Below are 16340 nucleotides of genomic sequence, written 5' to 3' on the forward strand. Positions count from 1 at the left end.
CGCCCGGCTAATTTTTTGTATTTTTAGTAGAAACGGCATTTCACCATGTTGGTCAGCTGGTCTTGAACTCCTGACCTCATGATCTGCCTGCCTCGGTCTCCCAAAGTGCTGGGATTACAGGCATGAGCCACCGCGCCCAACTGTAGATGGCTTTTAAAGCTCTAAAATGAGGAGAGATTTCTTAGAGGTATGAAATAAGAGAGAATAAAAGAGGACTAAGGGCAAAGCTCAGAGTCACTCCAAATTTTGTAAGTCTTTATTTGGAGAAGGAACATCCTAATATTTTTAAGATACCGACTTAATATTTGCACCCAAGTTAAAGAAAGATTCCTCTTGATCAGAATGAACAGGAAGCTCTAAGCTAAGCACAGTGCTATCAAGAAACACCATGTTGACCTTGAGGACTCTGGCAGGAAGCTGTTTGTGGTTGTCACACCTAGTTTCCTCTGTGAAACTATTGCTGCTTGTGGGTGATGTGGTTATATGCTGCTGGCTGCTGTTGATTCTCCTGTTCGTGTACAAGGTGTTTTTCCCTCCCAGTGCCTCCCAGTGTAGGCATTGGTTCATGCACAGTGAAGTAGGTGGCTGCAAGAAACCTTGTAAGGCAGGGAGCAGCCTTTTGAATGCAATTAATCCACCCAGATCATTTTATTGATTTAATTATAGAATGAATTTCTTTGAAACAAAGTGGAAGTCTTAGTTGTATTGCACTTTAAGACAGAGAAAACATGTAGGTTTGTTTCTATATATAGTAAATTTCTGTGCTTTTCTGTATCTTAGGAAACTTGAATAGTTGGCTCTGTTGCCAGGTGAAAATTTTGCTAGGTTTTTTAAAAAATTAGAATAAGTACATTTAATACACAGGGAAATTTGGTTTATCTTGAATATTAAAAGACACTGTTAAGTTATCTTAACCTTTCAGAGTTTATTTGAAAAATCAGAAAGATGTTTTACTAGCTCCTTTGACACCAAGTCACATCTTTTCCATATTTATTGTCAAGAATGTTGACTTTAACTTGTTTCTCTGAAGACCTGTCTACTTTAATGGGAAAAACTGTGATAGATTCTGGTAACCAAAGGTAGAGGAGGGCCAGGAAGACCAATGAAGGCTGTTCTGCATCAAGTTGCCTTTTTAGGGAATGTTCATTTTATTATCTCTCTCTGAAGCAAATTTGAATATTTGGATAGTGGGTGTATTAGTTCATTTTAATGCTGCTGATAAAAACATACCTGAAAGTGGGAACAAAAAGGGGTTTAATTGGACTTACAGTTCCACATGGCTGGGGAGTTCTCAGAATCATGGTGCGAGGCGAGAGGCACTTCTTAACATGGCGGTGGCAAGAGAAAAATGAGGAAGAAGCAAAAGCGGAAACCCCTCATAAGCCCATCAGATCTCGTGGGACGTATTCACTATCACAAGAATAGAACGGGAAAGACTGGCCTCCATGATTCATTTACCTCCCACTGGGTGCCTCACACGATATATGGGAATTCTGGGAAATACAATTCAAGTTGAGGTTTTGATGCAGACATAGTCAAACTATATCAGTAGGCTTTTCTTTTTTTTTTTTTTTTTTTTTTTTGAGATGGAGTCTTGCTCTGTCACCCAGGCTGGAGTGCAGTGGCCGGATCTCAGCTCACTGCAAGCTCCGCCTCCCGGGTTTACGCCATTCTCCTGCCTCAGCCTCCCGAGTAGCTGGGACTACAGGCGCCCGCCACCTCGCCCGGCTAGTTTTTTTTTTTGTATTTTTAGTAGAGACGGGGTTTCACCGTGTTAGCCAGGATGGTCTCGATCTCCTGACCTCGTGATCCGCCCGCCTCGGCCTCCCAAAGTGCTGGGATTACAGGCTTGAGCCACCGCGCCCGGCCCAGTAGGCTTTTCTTAAATGGATTTTTTTCAACCAAATTTAATTCACAATTTTCTTTTATCTTTGAGTGTCTGCAAAAATAGCAGTAGATGGGAATTGTGAAATTCTGTTTCTCAGAGCTGAGAATAATCTTAATTTTTTCAGGTGAGCAGAATGCTTATCTTTGCCTCTGAGCATAAATCTTACAAGAGGGAATGTAGGGAGCTATACCTTATTTTAGAGTTGTAACTTTTTTGAGACGGAGTTTTGCTCTGTCGCCCAGGCTGGAGTGCAGTGGCGCGATCTCAGCTCACTGCAAGCTCCACCTCCCTGGGTTCATGCCATTCCCCTGCCTCAGCCTCCCAAGTAGCTGGGACTATAGGCGCCCGCCACCTCGCCCGGCTAGTTTTTTGTATTTTTTAGTAGAGACAGGGTTTCACCGGGTTAGCCAGGATGGTCTCGATCTCCTGACCTCGTGATCCGCCCGGCTTGGCCTTCCAAAGTGCTGGGATCACAGGCTTGAGCCACCGCGCCCGGCCTAGAGTTTTAACTTTTAAGAGACAAACTTTTAGTTAGCTAAAATACAAATTATTCTTTCAAGCCTTCATCTTCACATGGATATTGGCAGCTCTTAATGCTGTTACGTTTAAATTCCAAGAATGGTGACATTTGAGTCAGTAAAATGTATTGATATTGTAAAGAAAAGTTTTACTTGCTTGAAGTCCCATTTGTGAAGTGAATTAAAGTCTTTCTGGCCTAAAATGATGTTCTTTAAAAAATTTTTATTCTATGTAACTGTTTTTTTCTCTAGTCCAAAGCACTTAGAATCTCCACACCCCTAACTGGTGTTAGGTACATTAAGGAGAACAGCCCTTGTGTGACCCCAGTTTCTACAGCTACGCATAGCTTGAGTCGTCTTCACACCATGCTGACAGGCCTCAGGAATGCACCAAGTGAGAAATTGGAACAGATTCTCAGGTTAGTTTGAGCCCTGTCTGCTTGCTAAGATTTGGTTATTGACCATTTTCCAGTTTCCTATTTTTTCATTATTAATGCCTTAATTCACCCATGAATAATTTTATATCAATTGTATACTGAGTCCTGTTGTGAGTCTGTAGAGGACCTAGCAATAAGATGTATAAGTGGAAGATCTTCTTTCCTCAGATTTTTTTAATATAATACAAGACACAGTAACTGATAACACCAGACACTGTAGAATAAAGCACAGAACTGTCTTTGCCAACTGTTCTTTCAAGATTTCAGGGAGTGGTGGGGTGGGGGCAGAGGGAAGCTCAGTGAAGATGGGAATTGTCAAAGGCCTTTGTGAAGAGGGTTGAACCTGAGGTAAGTTCTGAAGGGTGACTCAGATTTGAAAAGATTAATGGAGTTCCACATGTTCATAAAGCAGGACAAAAACCACTGTAACTTTTGTAAACTCTATAAAACATCCTTATCCTGGAAAGGAAGTTCACTGCATTTAGTTTCTTTGATCTCCCTGAGACTGGTAGGAATATCACTGAGTTTTAGTTAAAAGCCCAGTAGGCTGAATCTCATCGTCTTACGCATAACCTTTGGCAAGCTGATTTGAAAAGTTACCTCCACCCCGTCTCTACTAAAAAATACAAAAAAAAAAACTAGCCGGGCGCGGTGGCGGGTGCCTGTAGTCCCAGCTACTCGAGAGGCTGAGGCAGGAGAATGGCGTAAACCCGGGAGGCGGAGCTTGCAGTGAGCCGAGATCACGCCGCTGCACTCCAGCCTGGGTGACAGAGCGAGACTCCGTCTCAAAAGAAAAGAAAAGAAAAGAAAAGTTACCTCCAAGGTCTCTCTCAGTCCTATAACCTTATGATATGATGACTAGACCCAAAAGGACCCCATTTTATTTCTGATGGTGGTATATCAAGAAGACCCTATATGTACACATAAGTAATTTCCCACTCATAGCCAGGCTTCTTAAATGCCAACTACTTTTCCTTTACATTTTTGTGAAGTCTACTTTATTCATAAACTTGATTGTGATTTATACTTAACAAGTTATATCTCTGTGGCCTCTTCCTGAGTCATGTTTTTCAGATGCACCTTGTTTGCCTTGAATTTAGAAGCATTTTGTAAATACATTTCAGAAGCCATCTTAATCTCTGTATCTTCCAGATCTCTTTACAGTTTCTAACTAGGCATAACAGCGTTTTAAATCTTAGGTACCATTAGTGGGGTTAAATATTACCAGTAAATACTAGGTAAAATAAAGGGTCCTGTTTTTGTAGAAAGGTATGTGTGTGTGTGTTCCCAGAAAACTTCTGCTTATATATGTATTCAATAGTTATCTCTAGCAGGACTATAATTGATTTTATTCTCTTTATAATTTTTTAAACTTCATTTTCACAAAGAATATGTATATAATTATATATATATGATCAAGATAAAAACAGTTGTTACAAAAACTTACATGGTGATAATTTGTATAATGCTTCTGCATTGAACATATATTCCTTTCTAATAATAAAAAGACTGAAATAAACCTCATTTGTGGGGAAAAATGTAGAATGCCAGGAACAATTTATATGAGTCTGTAGTATGGGTTTTACACTCCTTCATTCTATTTTCTTCCAGGTGTTCTTAATGGGAGTTGTACTGCCCTCTACGGAAGTAGTTAAGGGCAATTTTGGATCATCAGTGACTGGGGGATGTGAAGGACAGGTGGGGGACAGTCATAGACATCGAATGAGCCAGGCCAAGGTTGCTAAACTTCCTGCAGTGAAAGGTGTAGCCCCGGCCGGGCAAGGTGGCTCATTCCTGTAATCCTAACACTTTGGGAGGCTGAGGCGGGTGGATCACTTAAGGCCAGGAGTTCGAGACCAGCCTGGCCAACATGGCCATCTCTACTAGAAATACAAAAATTAGCTGGGCGTGGTGGCAGGTGCCTGCAGTCCGAGCTACTTGGAGGCTGAGGCAGAAGAATCACTTGAACCTGGGAGGTGGAGGTTGCAGTGAGCCAGGATTGCACCACTGCATTCCATCCTGGATGACAGAGTGAGACTCTGTCTCAAAAAATAAATAAATATATAAAATAAAAGGTGTAGCCCCATACAAGAAAAGTTTTTTTTTTTTCCATTCCAACTGGTAATACCACCACCTTTGAAAAGGAAGTATAGGATCTCTTGGATTAATTTGGGAAGTGTATAGTTTCTGTTCAGAGTGTTTTATATGTACATGTTAGTGAAGTTATAGAAACATTTTATCCCCTTGTGACTTGCCAGGACCTTTAAATTATGTTATTTCTCATTACCTTTTTAGGACATGTTCCAGAGATCCAACCCAGGCTATTGCTAACAGACTGAAAGAAATGTTTGAAATATATTCTCAGCACTTCCAGCCAGATGAGGATTTCAGTAATTGTGCTAAAGGTAAGGTTTAATATTGTTATTCTGCTCTTATGTTTGAAGTTTAACTAAATGGAGTCATTTCTTACTAACTAAGAAAGATGAGGAAAAGATTTATGACTTTAGACTGAGGGCTAGGATATGGCTATCCAATTTTTCTGGTCAACCAAGTGATTTCTGAGCCCTTCTCAGTAAGATAGAAATTTTAGAGTGGTATTTTTATTTTAATGGACTTCTGATGCTTTTTTATCTGCAAATCTTTAGTTTTTTGTTTTTGTAAACTGGAAATGAAATAGAAGCGTAGTGATTCTTAACATATTGAGAATAAGGACAGAAGATATCACTGTTACGGGCCCTGGCCTGGGAATTGTTTGATGTCAGGAATTGGAACTAAGTAGGTGTGGAATAGTAAGCCAGTTACATACCTCTTAGCGTGGATTTGTTTTGTTCAACCATAGAGGGGATAAAAGGGTGTAAGTCTTAAATAATATTATAGTTCTTTATGTGCAAATTCATTTAATAATTTTAGAAAAATGTGACTGTTACCATGAAGAAAATTAAGGTATCTTAGGGATAATTAAAACACCAGTCATAAGAAGTTTGTATATCTAAAGTATTGGGTTGGTTTTTAAATTTTATTTTGTGAGTAAAGAAGGATGAATGGGCCTTTATTTTCTTTGTGTGCCATTTTTGTGGATTTTTTTATTATTTCTACAGAAATTGCCAGCAAACATTTTCGTTTTGCGGAGATGCTTTACTATAAAGTATTAGAATCTGTTATTGAGCAGGAACAAAAAAGACTAGGAGACATGGATTTATCTGTGAGTAAAATAACCAATGTATTGATCAGCACAGTAAAACATAATTTCCTTCCTGCCCCATTCTGTAGGTTGTTTTTTTACTTTATTTATAGTCTCCTTTCATGCACAGAAGTTTTTAATTTTGATGAAATCCAATTTATTTTTTCACTAGTTGCCTGTGCTTTTTTTTTAATGTGTGTATGTGTGTATGTATGTATGTATGTATGTATGTATGTATGTATTATTTGAGATGGAGTCTTGCACTGTCGCCCAGGCTTGAGTATAATGGCACGATCTCAGCTCAATGCAACCTCTGCCTCCTGGGTTCAAGCAATTCTCCTGCCTCAGTCTCCCAAGTAGCTGGGATTATAGGCATGTGCCACCATGCCCAGCTAAGTTTTGTATTTTCAGTAGAGACGGGGTTTTGCCATGTTTGGCCAGGCAGGTCTGGAACCCCAGACGTCAGGTGGTCTGTGCGCCTTGGCCTCCCAAAGTGCTAGGATTACAGGCGTGAGCCACTGCGCCTGGCCTGTTACCTGTGCTTTTGGTGCCTCAGTAGCTTTTAATTAAAAAATAATAATTGTTTACAATGTTGGAAAATTATAAGCAAAAAGAAGAAAATAAAAATCACCTATGATTAATGTCATCCTGTGATAAACATATTGACTTTTGGTACATGGTCATCTAGCCAGTCACCTGCCTGCTTGCTTTTCTGTTTTTTTGGGTTTGTTGTTGAGACAGAGTCTCACTCTGTTGCCCAGGCTAGAGTGTAGTGGTACAATCTTGGCTCACTGCAACCTCTGCCTCCCAGATTCAAGCGATTCTTGAACAGTATTGCCCAGGCTGGTCTCAAACTCTGGACCTCAAGTGATCTGCCCGCCTTGGCCCCCCAAAGTGCTGGGATTATAGGTATGAGCCACCCGCCTGGCCCCTTTCAATTTTTTTTTTTTCTTTTTTTTCTCTCTTTTTTTTTTTCAGCCAGAGTTTCACTCTTGTTGCCCAGGCTGGAGTGCAGTGGTGCAGTGTTGGCTCACTGCAGCCTCTACCTCCTGGGTTCAAGTGCTTCTCCTGCCTCAGCCTCTGAGTAGCTGGGACTACAGGTGTGTGCCACCACACCTGGCTAATTTTCTATTTTTAGTAGAGATGGGGTTTCACCATGTTGGTCAGGCTGGTCTCGAACTCCTGACCTCAGGTGATCTGCCCACCTTGGCCTCCCAAAGTGCTAGCATTACAGGCATAAGCCACCGCGCCTGGCCCCCCTTTCAGTTTTTTATAGCACTGACTGTAAATACTGTTTTGAAACATCTTTCTCTGTCATTGTTCTTCTAAGCATCAGGGGGTGTGTGTATTTTGGTTAGAGATGTAATCTCTTTTAAGATATAATAGGTAAGGTTTTAAAAGTCTCATACATTCCTTTAATATGTTTCCTCTACTAAAAAATGGGCTTTATTTATATAATTAAGAAAGGTTTTGTAAGAAAATAAGCATACACTTTGCACTCAGTCAGAAAATGAGACTTTCTTTGGTATTTTCACTTAAATTCACTGGGTATGAAATGACTTTTTAGATTAAGTAAATGTTTCTGAATGCTAATAACTGTATTTTATAGGGTATTCTGGAACAAGATGCCTTCCACAGATCTCTGTTGGCCTGCTGCCTTGAGGTCGTCACTTTTTCTTACAAGCCTCCTGGGAATTTTCCATTTATTACTGAAATATTTGAAGTGCCTCTTTATCATTTTTATAAGGTATTTTTAAAAATATGATATAATGTGGATATTGTAGATGAGACCAACTTCCTGTTGTTAGTCATTTAGTTCAAGTTAACATCTAAGTATATTTATTCTGTTTTTAATTACATAATTAATCACTATTTGTGGAGTAGAAAAGAAATAGAATCTTAAGACCTATGTAAATTTTTTAATATTGTATGAAAGATCCATTTTGGGTAAAAGCTTTGATTCCTCTCTTTATGTAATAACAGTTTTTAGAATACTGTGATTTTTATGAGATGAGAAGGCTTAAAAAAGTAGCACACATGTCACTAGCTAATCTTGTATAGCAGCCTTTTTTTATTTTATGAAAATTAAATACCACTGTAAATGTCAGAAAAAAATGAAAGTTCTCTTTCATGTGTTACAGAGAGGCATAGAGTTAAAGCATTGATTTGGTAGCTATTTCTTGATACTGAGCATATGAGTTTATCTTAACTCTCATAAGATAGTCAAAACTAATTTTTATAGTGGTATAGATTAAATGTTTAGAGATTTTTATATGTATTAAATGTATAGTATAGATTTTATTAATATTAATAAAATTAATATTAATAAATATTTATATTTATTAATATTTTATTAAATGTATAATATAGATTTTACATATATTAAATGTATAGAAATTTTAAGAGTAATGTTTTCAACCTCAATATACATGTATTTTCATTAAAAACTTTTGAAATACATCACAATGTAAACCATTTTATATAATTCACATGGTTTGAACTATAATTATTTACAAAGACAGTAAAAGGAAGAGCAGCTGTTTCAAAATATTTCAACTTGTAATTTTTGACTAATTTCTTGTCTAAATATTCAAAAATATTTAATAATTATTATTCAGTGAATCAGGACATTTTTTATTTCAGGTGATAGAAGTATTCATTAGAGCAGAAGATGGCCTTTGTAGAGAGGTGGTAAAACACCTTAATCAGATTGAAGAACAGATCTTAGATCATTTGGCATGGAAACCAGAGTCTCCACTCTGGGAAAAAATTAGAGACAATGAAAACAGAGTTCCTACATGTGAAGAGGTTTGTGAAAATAACATCTTTTTATGAGAAAAATACATCAATATCTAATCTATTAATAATCCTTTTGGGGATGGGAGGGTGGCAATTGGGTTTAATATGTTGTAATTAATTACACCTTGTTATGAGAAAAACTTGGGACTGTAACGTCGTCCCTCTCTACCCGCAAATTAGGAAGGTGCCAAGAGACAAAGAATGACTCAGACAAGTCCAGCTTGGCAAGTAGATATGTTTATTAAGACTTAGATATGTAGGGGCTGGGCGCGGTGGCTCATGCCTGTAATCCCAGCACTTTGGGAGGCGGAGACCGGTGGATCACCTGAGGTTGGGAGTTTGAGACCAGCCTAACCAACATGGAGAAAACCCGTCTCTATAAAAATACAAAAAATTAACCAGGCGTGGTGATGCATGCCTGTAATCCCAGCTACTTGGGAGGATGAGGCGGAAGAATTGCTTGAACCCCGGGAGGTGGAGGTTGTGGTGAGCCAAGATTGTGCCATTGCACTTCAGTCTGGGCAACAAAAGCGAGACTCCGTCCCAAAAAAAAAAAGAGAGACTTACATACGGAGGAGGCAGAGGTGGTGGGGAAAAATAAAAGACTTATATACAGGGTACTCCTAGGTAGCAGCAGGACAGCTCTAGAGATCCTCACCACCTCCCATTGCTAAGCTGCTAATTTTCTGGCTCTTTGCCTACTATGTGTGTGCACGATGGGACTGTTTTCCTTGGTAGTTTCTCAGATCCTCTCTGGGATGTTTGGGTTATCAGGGACACCTGCTCCTTGGCTGGGCACCATGGCCTTGGCTCACTACCCAGCCTTCAGGGTTTAGGCAGCAGACATACACCCTTAAGTAAGGTAAGTGACCTGTCATACTTCACCCCATGTCAAAGAGGAAACGAGTCAGATAATTTGTAGTTGTCCTAAGATTTTGGTGACAGAGTAAAAATTCAGTGTTCTTTCTTGATTTCCTTATCAGGTTTCTCTCCCATAGAGCAGTGGTCCAACCTTTTTGGCACCAAGGACCAATTTCATGGAAGACAATTTTTCCATGGACAGGGTTGGGGGTGGGAGAGATTTTGGGATGATTCAAATGCCTTACATTTATTGCACACTTTATTTCTATTATTATTACGTGGTAATATATAATGAAATAATTACATAATTCACCAAAATATACAGTCAGTGGGAGCCCTGAGCTTGTCTTCCTGCAACTAGATGGTCCCATCTGGAGGTGGTGGGAGACAGTGACAGATGAGCAGGCATTAGATTCTCATAAGGAGCATGCAACCTAGATCCCTTACGTGTGCAGTTCACAATAGGGTTCACACTCCTATGAGAATCTAATGCCACCACTAATCTGACAGGCGGCCAGCACAGGTAGCAATGTGAGTGATGGGGAGCAGCTATAAATACAGATGAAGCTTTGCTCACTTGCTTACTTGCCTGCTGCTCACTTCCTGCTATGTTGCCCGGTTCCTAACAGGGTCCACGGCCCAGGGGTTGGGGACCCCTGCTTTAGAGTGGTTGATATTCAAACTCTCCAAACCAGTAATGAAGGTTGACTCATATTTAGTATCCAATTACAAGGTTTTGCATTTTTTGACTGACAAAAGTTTTTTTTTTTTAACTTTATTATGAAAATGGGAAAGACAGCTGATTTTATTTAGATGGAATAATCGTTAAGAGACTTTTTCCGCCTTAGATTACTATTGGATTTCTAATTAAAGTGCTGTTTTGGATCCTGGCATTCTGTGTAACCAATTCTTCACAGGTCATGCCACCTCAGAACCTGGAAAGGGCAGATGAAATTTGCATTGCGGGCTCCCCTTTGACTCCCAGAAGGGTGACTGAAGTTCGTGCTGATACTGGAGGTCTTGGAAGGAGTAAGTTTAAAATACTAGGGGAATATTTTGGGGCTTACTATCTGGAAATTTAAATTTTATTTAACCCTATAAGTGAAGTTAATAGGGTATATATTAGAAGAAAATATTCCATGCATTTTTGTGTCACATGAATCACTTAAAAGAAGGGCCTTTAAAGACTATTTAAGAACACAGGAAAATGCATGATATAACAGGTATCTTTTAAAAGGATAGACGATAGACTGCTATATTTATTTAATTTTTTTTTTTCTTTTGAGACAGAGTCTCGCTCTGTCGCTCAAGCTAGAGTGCAGCAGCCCAATCTCAGCTCACTGCAACCTCTGCCTGCCGGGTTCAAGCAATTCTCATGCCTCACCCTCCTGAGTAGATGGGACTACGGGCATGCGCCACCACGCCTAGCTAATTTTTTGTATTTTTGTAGAGACGTTTTGCCATATTGGCCAGGCTGGCCTCGAACTCCTGACTTGAAGCAATCCGCCTGCCTCGGCCTCCCAAAGTGCTAGAATTACAGGCATGAGGCACTGTGCCTGGCCGACTGCTATATATTTAATATGATCCCTATTTTTAAAGTGTATGTTTATTTATGAGCATGCAAAATGGTGGAAATGGAAAAACCAAACTGTTAAGATCATTGTTGGGTGATAGAATTCCTGGTGATTTCTGTAAAATTTTTAAGGCAAATACGTATTACTTTTAAAATCAGGAGAAATAGAAAAGCCTTCTTAAAGATAGAGCTGCATGATCCAGTTAGGTATAGACAAGGCAGTGAGTTAAGACAACTGAGTGTGTTCTACTGTGTTGAGCTGTGCTACCCTAGTTAATGACATTACTGCTGGCCCAAGAAATACAGAAAAGGGCAGTTTTGCTATCCATCTGGTTTATATTTTTTAGGCAGCTGCTTAGAAGATCTGCAAGGTGAAAGGTTTTAGTTTACATATGTGAGAGAGAACTGCTTTTTAAAGAGCAATTCAGTAAATCCAGAGAGTTCTAAATCCTTGGATCCAATTCAAAGAATATCCTTATTTCTAGATCACTTTTATAATGTAATTGGTAAGAACTGGCTACAGAAGAAATACGAGTTTTAAAGTCAGGAATCACTCTAGGCTGGGCATGGTGGCTCATGCCTGTAACCGCTGCACTGTGGGACACCTAGTCGGGAGGATCGCTTGAGCCCAGGAGTTCAAGACCATCCTGGGCAACATAGCAAGATGCCATCTCTACCCCCCCCCAAAAAAAAACAAAAATCACTCTAGGTCAGTGTATACTTAATAGACATGGATGATCCTTATGAAAAGTCCTTATTTTTGAAAGATCTGACAGTTGGTCTTTCTTAGTCTATTTTTGTAGAATTTTCCCTTCCCTAATCTACAGATTAGGAAGACTTGACTTTAAACTTCATTTTCTTTGTACTTATCACTTCTCAGTTTTCCTGAGATCTCTTGATATTTTACAAGAAAAAATGATCATAATGTATTCTTTCTGATTCTGCAGCGTTGTATCAAATACAAATCTAGTAAGTTTATTTACTTTTGTTATCATCTGGAAATTGAAATGTTAAGCCACAATTTATTAGTATTTACTCCTATCAATACTTCTTACAAACTTCCTACATATGTTTTAAAATTTAAAAACACACTGATGCACAGCTCTTAGAGGTGGACACAGAAGAAGGAAGAAATGCTTCTCAAAAATTCATACATTATTGTGAATACTTAAAAATAGACTAAGCCTTAATAGGTTGTTCAGATAATGAAGAAGTTTTACAAACAGTGGTGATTGTTGTGGCCACATTGTAAATGTAATTGATACCACTGAATCATACACTTAATCGTACCACTGAATCGTATACTTAAAAATGGATGAAATGGTAAATTTTGTTATATAAATATATATACATATATATATTTATAAATATATATAAATATATATACAAATATATTTATAAATATATATACAAATATATATATTTATATATTAAAATATACATATTTATATATATATTTTTTAAACCCACAATTTTAAAAAACTAGCCTGTAATACCAGCACTTTGGGAGGCCAAGGCGGGTGGATCACCTGAGGTCAGGAGTTTGAGACCAGCCTGGCCAACATGGTGAAACCCCATCTCTACTAAAAATACAAAAATTAGCCATGCCTGGTGGCATATGCCTCTAATCCCAGTTACTCAGGAGGCTGAGGCACAAGAATCACTTTAACCCAGGAGGCAGAGGTTGTATTGAGCCAAGATCAGGCCACTGCACTCCAGCCGGGGTGATAGAGTAAGACTCTATGTCTCAAAAAATAAAAAAAAATAACAGTTTACCCCAAACCATTGAATTGTACAATTTAAGTGGATGAAATTTATGGTATATAAACTGTTTTAAAAAAATAAATTATGCTTAATTGAATCCAAATCATGCATGTCTACCTTGCTTAAGAACATTATTGAGTTTTAATAATTTTTATATGTGGAAAAAGACAAAGATCAAAATTGATAAAACTGGTGGCGGAATGCTCCTAGATGACATACTACCAATCATGTCCCCTTAAGAAGTAGTGGCTCTATAGTAAAATCACATCTTACGTGAGTGGTAGGTGGAAACTAAATATGGCAGAAAATATTATAGAAAAATGTAGTACAGAAAAAAAGGGTAATTCCTTAAATCATGAAGGTTCTTCAGTAGTGGAAGACAGAGTCGGGTCTGATTTGGGAAAGGGGGAGTGGAGAAAGGAGCACTGCAAGACAAAAAATTCCATTTTAAAATTTGCTCTCAGTTGTGTTCACTGAACACTAATGAAAACTCACTAATGGATATAGGTAAGATGACTTGTGTAATTCTTGTTTGCTTTTTGAATTATGAAGTATTTCAAACACTGTAGTTATTTTTGAACATAACAGCTTGGATGAAAGTCAGATCTGAGTCTCCTTCAGTGAAATGCTTTGTTTGATTTGTTTTGAACCTAGGCATAACATCTCCAACCACATTATACGATAGATACAGCTCCCCACCAGCCAGCACTACCAGAAGGCGGCTATTTGTTGAGAATGATAGCCCCTCTGATGGAGGGACACCTGGGCGCATGCCCCCACAGCCTCTAGTCAATGCCGTCCCTGTGCAGAATGTATCTGGGGAGGCTGTTTCTGTCACACCGGTTCCTGGACAGACTTTGGTCACCATGGCAACCGCCACTGTCACAGCCAACAATGGGCAAACAGTAACCATTCCTGTGCAAGGTAAGGAAGGCAGAGTTGGATATTGAGTTCCTTCTCTGTGGCGTGTATTGAAAAGTTACCCGAGGTTTGGCTAGAGTGACGTAGGGGACAGAGGAGTGATGGGGAGAGAGGGTTCAGGAGAGGAGAAATTGTAAACCTCTGCCTGGAGAACCTCTTATTATCAACATTTTCTTCATGCCTTTTTTCTCTGTCACAAACTAGGTATTGCCAATGAAAATGGAGGGATAACATTCTTCCCTGTCCAAGTCAATGTTGGGGGGCAGGCACAAGCTGTGACAGGCTCCATCCAGCCCCTCAGTGCTCAGGCCCTGGCTGGAAGTCTGAGCTCTCAACAGATGACAGGAACAACTTTGCAAGTCCCTGGTCAAGTGGCCATTCAACAGATTTCCCCAGGTGGCCAACAGCAGAAGCAAGGCCAGTCTGTAACCAGCAGTAGTAATAGACCCAGGAAAACCAGCTCTTTATCACTTTTCTTTAGAAAGGTAATTTTTCACGTACTCTTACCAGAGCATGAGCTTGGGAAATACAAGTGTTAAACACAGTTTGAAATGTTTTTGTTTATCTCCTAGGTATACCATTTAGCAGCTGTCCGCCTTCGGGATCTCTGTGCCAAACTAGATATTTCAGATGAACTGAGGAAAAAAATCTGGACCTGCTTTGAATTCTCCATAATTCAGTGTCCTGAACTTATGATGGACAGACATCTGGACCAATTATTAATGTGTGCCATTTATGTGATGGCAAAGGTGAGTACCATTTTGGAACTGTAAAGGCAAATATAGGTCTTCATTACTGAGAACATTTTTTAACCGCTTTCTTGAAGTACAATTTACATGCTCTATAATTCATCTATTTAAAATGCACAACTAAAAGGGTCTTAGTATATTCACAGATATGTGCAATACTCACCACAATTTTAAAACAGAATATTCCATTATATAGTTATATGAGAGTATTTTTATCCATTTATTAGGTAATACATATTTTAGTTGTTTCTACTTTTGGCTATATGCATAATACTGCTATTAGCATTTGTGTTTGGGTTTTTGTATAGACATATATTTTCATTTCTCTAGGGTATATACCTAGTAATGGATTGCTGGGTCATACATTAACTATGTTTTAACCAGTTAGGGAATTGCCAGACTGTTTTCCAAAGTACTGTACCATTTTACACTTACACAGGCAGTATAATAAAGATTTTAGTTTCTCCACTTTCTCATTAACACTTATTATCTTACTTTGTTTAAATAACTTATTGAGGAGAAATTCACATAACAAAATTAACTGGGGTTTTTTTGGGTTTTTTTGTTTGTTTGCTTTTTGAGATATTGTTTCACTCTTGTCACCCAGGCTGGAGTGCAGTGGTGCATCTCAGCTCACTGCAACCTCTGTCTCCCAGGTTCAAGCGATTCTCCTGTCGTAGCCTCCTGAGTAGCTGGGATTACAGCCATGTGCCACCACGCCTGGCTAATTTTTGTATTTTTAGTAGAGATGGGATTTCACCATGTTGGCCAGGCAGGTCTCAAACTCCTGACCTCAGGTGATCCACCCACCTCGGCCTCCCAAAGTGCTGGGATTACAGGCATGAGCCACCGGGCCCAGCCAAATTAACTATTTTAAATTGAACAATTCAGGAGCATTTAGCACATTTACAGTACTAAGTGTAATCAATGGTTGTATACTCACCACTTCTATCTAGTTCCAGAACATTTCTGTACCTGCAAAGTAAAACTCCTTTCCTGTTAAGTAGTTTCTCCCCATTCTACCTCCCACAGCACCTGGCAATCAGCAATTGGCATTCTGGCTGTATGGATTTATCTGTTCTTAATTGTTTATAGAAATGGTACAATAAGTGACCTCTTGTGTATGGCTTCTTTTACTTAGGATAATATTTTCAAGGTTTATCTATGTTGCAGCATGTATCAGTACTTCATTCCTTTTTATGACTGAATGATATTCCATTGTATGGATAGGCACAATTTTTTTCTCCACTCATACAGTGATGGATATTTGGGCTGTTTCCACCTGTTGGCTATAGTGAATAGCGCTGTTGTGAATAGGTATATCATGTACCTGTTTGAGTGCCTGTTTTCAGCCCTTTTGAGTTTATTACTAGCAGTGGAACTGCAGGGTCATATGGTGATACTATGTTTAACTTTTTTGAGGAATCCACCATACTGTTTTCCACAGAAGCAGCACCATTTGACATTGCTACCAGTAATGCACAAGCGTTCCAGTTTCTCCGTATCCTTGCTAACCTATTTCTATTATAGCCATCTTAGCAGGTATTGGGTGGTATATCATTGTGGTTTTGATTTTCATTTGTCTGATGACTTAAGGATGTCAAGCATGTTTTCATTTGCTTACTGGCCATTTGTATATCTTATGTGGA

At 38.9% G+C, this 16340-nt stretch overlaps 1 protein-coding gene across 13 annotated transcripts in view; it reads left to right on the forward strand.

The window, feature by feature from the left end:
• RBL2 (RB transcriptional corepressor like 2) overlaps window positions 1-16340 on the forward strand; it is a 134965-nt gene that overhangs the window by 88774 nt on the left and 29851 nt on the right. For all 13 annotated transcript variants that reach the window (XR_013411254.1, XR_013411256.1, XR_013411257.1 and 10 more), the window contains 9 exons: window positions 2659-2825; window positions 5139-5248; window positions 5942-6045; window positions 7634-7771; window positions 8668-8832; window positions 10602-10713; window positions 13676-13945; window positions 14147-14427; window positions 14515-14691. Coding sequence is in view for 9 of the 13 variants with exons in the window: in XM_015126138.3 (XP_014981624.2) it covers window positions 2659-2825; window positions 5139-5248; window positions 5942-6045; window positions 7634-7771; window positions 8668-8832; window positions 10602-10713; window positions 13676-13945; window positions 14147-14427; window positions 14515-14691 (1524 nt within the window). In the remaining 4 variants the exon portion in view is untranslated. The remainder of the gene's footprint in view (window positions 1-2658; window positions 2826-5138; window positions 5249-5941; window positions 6046-7633; window positions 7772-8667; window positions 8833-10601; window positions 10714-13675; window positions 13946-14146; window positions 14428-14514; window positions 14692-16340) is intronic.

This window comes from Macaca mulatta, chromosome 20, assembly GCF_049350105.2.
Source record: "Macaca mulatta isolate MMU2019108-1 chromosome 20, T2T-MMU8v2.0, whole genome shotgun sequence".
In the NCBI taxonomy this organism is placed as follows: domain Eukaryota; kingdom Metazoa; phylum Chordata; class Mammalia; order Primates; family Cercopithecidae; genus Macaca; species Macaca mulatta.